This window comes from Ochotona curzoniae, unplaced genomic scaffold (assembly GCF_017591425.1).
Source record: "Ochotona curzoniae isolate NIBS_2020 unplaced genomic scaffold, NIBS_Ocur_1.0 scaffold_3208, whole genome shotgun sequence".
NCBI classification, from domain to species: domain Eukaryota; kingdom Metazoa; phylum Chordata; class Mammalia; order Lagomorpha; family Ochotonidae; genus Ochotona; species Ochotona curzoniae.
The window spans coordinates 31,883,477-31,892,671 of record NW_024467106.1 but is presented as its reverse complement, the minus strand read 5'-3'; the positions used below and the strand labels follow the sequence as shown (position 1 = coordinate 31,892,671).

The 9,195-nt window shown below is 49.5% G+C and overlaps 1 protein-coding gene across 1 annotated transcript; it reads left to right on the top strand.

The window, feature by feature from the left end:
* Window positions 1-8,850, top strand: CUNH9orf131 (chromosome unknown C9orf131 homolog). Its single transcript, XM_040963594.1, has 4 exons — window positions 1-231; window positions 753-1,468; window positions 2,624-3,960; window positions 8,717-8,850. The coding sequence occupies exons 1-4, from the start codon at window positions 1-3 to the stop codon at window positions 8,848-8,850; spliced, it is 2,418 nt and encodes an 805-aa protein (XP_040819528.1).
* The last annotated feature ends 345 nt before the right edge of the window (window positions 8,851-9,195 follow it).

Below are 9,195 nucleotides of genomic sequence, written 5' to 3'. Positions count from 1 at the left end.
ATGCAATGGCTGCTGGAGGACTTGTTTGGGGCTGGAGGAGACATGGGGCCTCTCTGGGACCAGCTAACACACGCCCTGGCCTGCAGACACTGTGGCAGCAGCTGCCTCCACAGCCCGGGAAGCCTGGTGACACTATTCTTGTTCATGGTCTGGCAGATCCGGAGGTGGCACCATCTTGGGAAGTGGCAACAGCTTCAGCCCTGGTGGTCTGGGGACAAGGTGCAAGGCAAGGTGAGTGATCTCAGATGTGCAGCCATGTCAATGACTGCTGGTAATGTGTGAGATCAGATGAGGGGTTGCTGGAGCAGAGATGGACCCAGTTGAAGGTCCCATCCCTCCCCTTGAGGGAGGTTCACTGGGAGACCAAGTCCTCCCTCGGCCTGAATCCCAGATAACCAAACCCACCAAGTTCTCATCTGAGGTGCAGGGAGCGGTGTCAGGGGACCCCAGCTTCCACCAGCCCAAGCCAGATTCACTCCTTGCCACTGTGTTGTGTCCTTCCAGCTCTTTGGGAGTCCCAGTTAGGTGTGAGGCCCAGTGGAGCACCACAGTCCAAAGGGGTGGCTGAGTGACCACTGGCCCGAGCTTTGTAGTCGATGAGACACATAGGGTTATGTGAGGAAATGGTGCTCTCCACATGGCTCGGGTTGAGCGTCTACTCAGCAAGGAGATCAGAGACTGAGGGCTTCGTGACACTGCATCTCCCCAAAGGCTTCCTTCCAATGCCTGATCACAGTTTTCTCTTCTCCTAGGGCCTATCGCTTCTGCACCATGTGGCTTTCCTGGATTGCCTGTGGAAGCATAAATCAGAAGAGGAAGAGGAGGAGGAGGAGGAGGAGGAAGAGGAGGAGGAGGGGATGGAGGAGAAGGAGGAGGAGGAGGAGGAGGAAGTGTCTCTAGACCCTGTGGAACCACGTTCTTCTGCCCAAGGAGCTTCCATAGAAGAGCAAGTCACTACTGCCCCTCCTCAGCTATCCTGTCGCTCAGTGGGCCTTCCCAAGGCCACAGGGACATCAGAAAAAACATTCACCCACCCCGTAAGTGCTTCAGGATCCTTCCCCACCTTCCAGATCCTAACCAACCTACCCCCAGAGCACAAGACCACAGCAGGAAGCCACTTGCCACAGAGGAAAAGCCAGCTCTTCTGGGGTCTGCCCTCTCTGCACAGCGAGTCTTTGGAGGCCATTTTCCTGGACAGAAATGGCTCCTCTCCTCTTAAGTTTTATGTTTGTCCTTCTGTCTTCTTCAACAGGCTTGCCTTCCTGCCGAGGTATAACTTGCTCCTTCCTCAGCATCACTCCCCAACTCCGTTTCCCACTGATGAAGCATGTACTTTAGATGTGGAAGGAACAGGCCCTGATCCTCCCCTGCTTCCATGTCCATCCTCCCTTCCTGGCCCCTCAGCACCCCTCTGCCTTATGCCCTTGGCTGTGGACCACAAGGGAATCCTATCCAGTGCTGAAGGGCAGTGGCCTACACAGCAGGGAGAGGTTCACTGGGGAGACCAAGTCCTCCCTCGGCCTGAATCCCAGATAACCAAACCCACCAAGTTCTCATCTGAGGTGCGGGGAGCGGTGTCAGGGGACCCCAGCTTCCACCAGCCCAAGCCAGATTCACTCCTTGCCACTGTGTTGTGTCCTTCCAGCTCTTTGGGAGTCCCAGTTAGGTGTGAGGCCCAGTGGAGCACCACGGGGCAAAATGACGACCCGAAACCCTTAGAGTTGGCAATGCCAGCTCCTGGCTCAGCCCCAGCCTCACTGCCAGGGCTCCAGGGAATGAACCCCACAGGGGGCCTGTCTGCTTCCAAAGTCCTCCGGGATACTAAAGGGCAAAAAGAGAACACTCAGGTCTCCAAGTTCCCAACCCTGGCACCTTGCCAATCCCCAGCTCCTGCGACAGAAGTACAGCGAACCAACCCCTTGAGAATTCCACCTGGCTATGAGACTCACTGGGGAATCGCACAACAAAAACTGAGTCCCATGACCCTTCAGTCCCTAATGACAAGCAACTATCAACATGTAGCTTCTCTGTCAGAATCCTCAGTGAGTCCCGACAGAGGACACTGTGCACCTTTCTTGGGACCTAGAGGCTATCGAGAGGCCCCGCAGACCTTTGAGGCTCCAATGCCACCCTCTTGCCCTCTCCTAAAATCCCTGCCGGAACGCCACAGTCAGCATCCCCTAGCATTTGAGGCTCAGATGGGAAGGAGAGAAAATTCAGGAAACAGGGCAGAGCCCTCAGGCTTGGCCCTCAACCCAGCACTTCAGGGATCCAGCCCAGCATCTGAGACTCACAGGGCAGACATGCAGAGTAGACAAAATTTCCCAGTTTCTGTAGAAGCAGCTTCTTCTCCCGGCCTGCCCTCCTCCTCAACACTAGAGTCTCTGGTGACAGCTCCCAAGGGAGCCCTATCCGAGCCCACAGCTTTTGGGGAGATCAGTGTGCAGACAGAGACTCTCTGGGCCTCTGACGCCCCATGCCCCGGGCCCAGTGCACCATTAGCCCCCTTTACAGAGCATGTACTCAGTACTGTGGAAGGCCTCCCTGGATCAGAAGCCACACAGAAGGTTGCTGGATGTTCCAGGAATTCATGGGTTTCTGAAACCCCATTTCTGGCCCTCAGGACACCCCCAGATATTATACTAGAGCCCCCTGGGGTTGGTCCCAGTGGGGGATTATTGAACTGCGAGGCTGGACATGGGGATATGGGAGCGAAAAAGAACCCCTGGGATTCCATGTTCCCTGCTTGCGGCTTACCCCAAGGTCTACCAGGAGTCCTGTTTGACTACAAGCCTGGTGCAGGGGACAGGGGGCAGAAACAAAACCATGTTCCTGTGGCCCCCGTTTGGGATCCCAAACTACTCCCAAAGTCTGTTTCAAAGTACCAGATAAGCAGTGCATCTTTTGAAGATCAAAGTAACTGTAAACCTGAGGGTGAGGTAGTGGAACAGAATGAAAACAGCTGTGCCATCCAGCTCCCAGCTCCCAGCTCCCACTCTGTCCCTCTGCCACTGTCACACACTGACCTTGAACCTGTATGTGAAAAAGTGCAACCAAGAGAGGTCCCCCAGGACCCCAGCCCTCAGACAGTGGATGCCTTGCAGTCCACAGTCTGGTCTCCCTCCACAGCTGAAGTGCTGAGGATTGAGCCTCCTGAGCCTGGCTTTTCCAGCCAGGTTCCAGGGACCCAGGTGGAAGCCCCAACCTCCCAGGGAATGGTGGTCCCACAGGTGCTCACTCAGAGCAACACCCAAGCCTGGCAATGGAGTCGAGAGTTAGAACTCACCCTAAAGAAACTGCAGCAGAGCCCTGCTTCCAGATCTCCTGGTCCAAGCGAACCAGGGTGCAGCTCTCCTGTCCCGAGCGCCACAACTCCAGACTCTCAAGGATTCTTCTCCTACCCCCCAAGGCAGACTCGTCTCCCTGGGCTGTGCCCCAACTCTTCAAGTCATCATTCTCTAACAGAAGCTAAGAGCACAGCACTTCAACCTGTCCAGGCTTCCCCCAGCTTCTCCTCCCAGACTCAGTCACAAGGGTCTGACAAGGCAGAGCAAGGGCCCCACAGAGAGGAGAAAATAAAGAGGAAGATGGTGGCCCAGGTCTTGTCCCAGGGCCCATGTGTTCAGAGGGAAGCTGGATGGGACTGGCCAGGTCTGGGAAAACTCTCAAACCCAGTTCTGGCTTCAGGCAAAAGACAGGACCAAGCCTCAACCCTAACTCCAGCCAGAAAGAGAGAAGGCCCTAAAAAATGTCAAGCAGGAGCGCATGGAAGAGGAAGGATGGGATCATCCACAGTCACAGCAAAGAGCCACCCTGTCCAGGCCCCATGTGTACTGGAAGCCTCTGGGAACTCTCAGCACCAAAGCCAGAGACCACAACCCCCAACCCTTCCCCAGCAGCTCCCCACCAAGGCTGTGAGCATCCAGTGCCTGAGAAGGGATATGCACAACCTTCACCAAAGTAGGCATTGTCCCTGGGCCCTCCCAAGGACACACATCACATCTCTGCCCTCCCGCACCCCAGGCTCCCCTCACCTAGGATCTTCAAAAGGCATTAGCCATGGTCCTAGGTTCCCAAGGAACCCCTGCCCACTAAATCCAATCCAATAAAGGCTGGTGGTAGTGCTGGCACCCAGTTCCCCAAGGCCTGAAGCCAAATCAGGCAGAAAGCAAGAAATTCTAAATAAACTAGCTACACCGAGATGAATCATACGTTGTCTTTGGAGTTCAAGGTCCTGGGAATGTCAGGTTCCTCTCAGCTGCTGTAGCAACCACACCCTCTCAAGCAAAGCTCAACATTTTTCAAGCTTCCCTTCCTGCTCCAGACTACACCGGTGACCACCTCTCAAATTCACAGATCCCTACTGTACAGGGTGAGGCTGTAGAGTCAGGGGAGCACATTTGAGGTGGTGGTCCCCTGTCATGGCAAGCAAACAGAAAAAATACATCCACTTTCATAAACGTAACTAGTGTGGATCAAGATAGTGGTCCTTGGTCCCAAGTAGGGCCCCCTTCTTTATCCGCCGTACTCAAGATCTGGAAACACAGTTCCTTGTCATGTAAAGGAAGCATTAGGAATTTTAACAAATCACCACAAAACTGACTAAGCCAAAGTGTTGAGCAGGATTGTTCCATCTGTAGGCTTTGGTTAGGTTCACCCTTTGGCCATTCCTGGCTTCTGGAGGCTGTATTCCTTGGTTACAGGCCCCTTTTATCACCCTCAAAGATGTCAGGGCAAGTCTTCACATCTCATCTGGTCTCTTTTTGCTCCTTCCACTTTCAAGGACACTGCTGAGTACAATGGAATCATTCAGACAATCCAGGGACTCTGAAGTTGGTTGATGACCAACCCAAGTCCTCTTGACAGGTATATTTACACAGTTGGTGTTGCGGCTCAATAGGTTAATTCTGCACCAGCAGCATCAGCATCCTATATAGGTGCTAGTTCCTGTTCCAGCTGCTCCACTTCCCCTCCAGCTCCCTGCTTATGGCCTGGGAAATAAAAGATGGCCCGAGTCTTTGGGCCCCTGCACCCACGTGAACCTGGCTTCAGATTAGTTCAGCTCTGGTTGCTGAGTCCCAACTCTTCCGCTTCTGATCCAGCTCCCTACTAATGTCCCTGGAAAAACCATGGAAGATAGCCCAAGTGTTTGGGACCCTGCCATCCATGTGGGAGAGCTGATGAAACTCCTGCTTTTGACCTGGCCTAGGCCTTGGAGCACTGTGACCACCTAGGGAGGGAAACAGCTGAGCCAGATGCTTGCTACTAGTTTCACACTGTGAGACAATATTCTGAACTCCTATTCCCAATGATATCCAATTTTCACTGTAACACGTTTTAGTATACTGAGCACATTTCATAAGTCGGACCACGGCCAGTTCAGTGGCTCAACTGGCTAATCCTTTACATTCAAGTGCTGACATCACTTATGGGCTCTAGTTCATGTCCTAGGTGCTTCACTTCCAATCCAGCTCCCTACTCATGGCCTAGCAAACCAGAGCACAATGGGCCAAAGCCTTGGGACCCTGTAACCATATGGGAGACCCAAAAGCTTCTGGCTGTAGATTGGTTCAGCTTTGGCTGTGGCAACCACCAGGGGAGTACACCAGCAGATGGAAAATCTTTCTCTCTATAAAAATGCCTCCCAATAAAAATAAATCTCCCCCCCCCCCCAAAAAAAGTGGTCTATTGCCAAACATTTAAAAACCTCTAGACATCAATGCAACATTATCAATAGTCCATGGGCATTCTCAACTAGTCCAAAACCTTACTCATTACTCATTTTCTTAATAACCTTTTCCTCCAATATGCATGTTTCTACAGAAGGTTATACATTCATCTAATACTTAGGTAAAATCTGCCATCTTTGACTTTTTCTTTGCCCTCCTCCCTGATCCACCATGTCAATTGTAGCTATGCAACATATTTTAAAACCATCTTTACCTCTCAGTGTCCACCATCACTGTCTTAGTGCCATCACTTCTTACTCGATCACCTTTTGCATGGCTACAGCAATCTGGAGGATTGCTTCAACAGATTCAGGGTTCTAAGTTTGGCAGGATAGAACTGGCGCCGTGCTCAGGACATAGAGCCACTGCCTGCAGTGCCAGGTCCCACATGAGCACCAGTTTGACTTCTCCCTGCTCTACCTTAGCCAGCTCCTTAGCTAACGCACCTGAGAAAGCAGCCTGGTCAAGCCCAGGCAGCCATTTGTGAACGAGCCAACAGATGGAAACTTGCACTTCACTCTGCCACTCCCTCTGTAACTTTTTCAAATAAGTTTGGTATGATACTGGTTTGCTTAAAACAGTTATGAACATAATCTCTGCTACTCAGGGACTCTGAATATGCTATGGATATAAATTCATCATGCTTTCAAGCTTGTCGAAAAGGAGAGATTAACAGCCTTTTAAAAATACAGAGCCCGGCCCGGCGCGTTGGTGCAAGTGGTTAAGGTCTTCACCTTGCACGCCCGGGATCCCATATGGGCGCCGGTTCTAATCCCGGCAGCCCCGCTTCCCTTCCAGCTCCCTGCCTGTGGCCTGGGAAAGCAGTCGAGGACGGCCCAAAGCTTTGGGACCCTGCACCCGAGTGGGAGACCCGGAAGAGGCTCCTGGCTTCAGATCGGCATAGTATCGGCCCGTTGCGCTCACTTGGGGAGTGAATCATCGGACGGAAGATCTTCCTCTCTGTCTCTCCTCTGTATATCCGCCTTTCCAATGAAAAAATAATAAAAATAAATCTTTAAAAAAAAACAGAGCAATATGATCTCAATTTAGAAAGGAATACCACATCTACAAACATTAACATACACAGAAGAGACCCAGAAAAATATACACTAAAATTATCAAGACGGTGATCTCCGGTATTGGAAATAACTTTAAAATTTTGCTTATATTTCTTCATAATACAGATTAATGCTTTTATAAAAACATTAAGAATCAGTTGTCTATGCATAACAATTTGCGAGAGGCAATACTATACTACACACTTAAAAATTCTTGTGTAAAATTTTCTGCCACTCTTAAAAAAAAGCAATGGTCTGGTGGAATGGCTTAACAACTAAATCCTCAACTTGCAGGTGCCAGGAGCCCATAACTGTACTGGTTTGTGTCCCGCTGCTTCACTTCTCCAGCTCCCTGCTTATGGCCTGGAAAAACAGAAGACAGCCCAAAGCCTTGGGACCCTGCACCTACCTGAGACCTGGAAGAGGCTCCTGGCTCCTGATCAGCTCAGCTCTTCCTGTTGTGGCCATTTGGGGAATGAACCAGTGGATGAACATCTTTCTGTGCCTTTCTCTCCATTAATCCAATCTGCCTTTCCACTAAATAAACTTAAAAAGCAAGCTGTGTAACATTGCCCGGCAAAAATTCCCCTCACCTTTGACAGAATTCATACTTGGCATTTGAGGTTCTCTACAAATGGTCCCTGACTGTTCCAGTCCTTCCTATACTCTCCCACTAGCCTAACTTTACATTGGTTAAACCTGTCTTGTTCAGAGTCCGGCACAGTAGCCTAGTGGCTACAGCCCTTGCCTTGCATGCGCCAGGATACCCATATGGACGCTGGTTTGTATTCCACCTGCTTTTTCACTTTCAGCTCCCTGCTTATGGCCTGGGAAAGCAGTGGAGGATGACCCCACACCCGTGGGGGAGACCTGGAAGATGCTCCTGGCTTTGGATCGGTTCAGCACAGGCTGTTGTGGCTACTTGAGGAGTGAACCAGCAAATAGATCTTCTCTGTAAACCTTACTTTCCAATAAAAAAAAAAAAATCAAATCTTTAAAAAAAAAAAGAGAAACCCATCTTGTTCAAACCACACTTTCCCACCTTCAAGGCACAGCTTACACTACTTCAAGGCTTCCTAGAGAACCCTAATCTTAGCATGGTTTCCCCTTGCTTATAGCCACACATGCCCTGGTCCCCGTTTCCTGAAAGTAAGGTGTTAGATAGTGAGGTGCTGTAAGGTGAAGTCCACACTAACCAATCTAATGCTCTTTCCACCTCTTACCTATACAACTGGAAGAAAAGAACAGGTCAGAACCCATGCTTCCTTTTTAGTCACACTTAAGCTTCAACTCAAATTTACCCACAGAGGCTGAGTACAAAACGCCACCTGCTGGTCAAAACTGGAACTGAATGGTCTCGCCAGCGCCTATGCAACTTGAATTCCCATTTGACAAGGGAAGTTAGTAATTTGTCCTTGCATTGACAGTTTCTCAAAAGAAAAAAATAAAAAATCCTATGGTCTCAAATGGTTGAAAGCCTTCAACAGGCTGCAAATACGGGAAAGGGTAACATACCACTCAACATTTGCCACTGTTGAGTTGAATTAATGATTGGACATGCACTTCGTACCCTACAAACTTTCTATGCAATTTATTAGATAGTTATCTGGGACTATATACATGTGTGTATAATATATACATACGATGTGAGCTCTTATTTCCATCGTTGCTTTTCCTTTTATGACATAGCTTGATGTTACCATACTGGCCAAAACCCACCTTGCATTCAGAGCACTTATCATACATACACAAACCTTCAGCTTACTGTAGTAAAATTGTATCTCGAATTCTTCTGGAGGGAGAAAGGTGATCCAGCCTTATCATTTGCCTCTTGGGGTTAAACACACAGGTTTCTGAAGTGTTACACTAACACTTACAGTGCCAGACACTGCTTTCTGGAGTTTAAAAACACATTTTTATCTGATGAAGAAACTGGCTACCGAACAACCAAGCACTTCATGCACAATTACACTATTACAAACCACAAGTACCAGGAGTGGACCTCCCGACTAAGGTCTCTCTTGGAAGAGGAACTTCCGAAAAGACTGGTTGGCTTTAACTAGCCACACAATCATTGTGAAAAAATTTCTATTACCTATCAACTTACTATGTCCACATTTCCGGGATATTTGTCTTCTGGTAATTCCCAGACTCGATGAAAAGGATACAAAGGGCTTTCCCCAGTAATCTTGGTTTTAATCATCACTTCTTAGGTTGTCACCCCACAGAAATGACGCTGACAAAATGAGAATGAAAAGACCCAAGGCTAAGCCGTCGAATCTTCTAGCTAAGACAGCATACCAAGACACAACCTGGTAGGAAACATCTGAATCCCGTAAGTGCTCTTCTCACAGCATATGAACTCAAGAGAAGCTTGTTTAATCAAGCAACGTAGTTTTTTCCCTTGT

Bases quoted from the DNA above. Each gene is read 5' to 3' on its own strand.
- CUNH9orf131 (XM_040963594.1), top strand. From the start codon at position 1: ATGCAATGGCTGCTGGAGGACTTGTTTGGGGCTGGAGGAGACATGGGG. The intron at 232-752 runs GTGAGTGATCTC...CTCTTCTCCTAG, and splicing joins GGGACAAGGTGCAAGGCAAG to GGCCTATCGCTTCTGCACCA. The intron at 3,961-8,716 runs GTAGGCATTGTC...TATCTGATGAAG, and splicing joins TATGCACAACCTTCACCAAA to AAACTGGCTACCGAACAACC.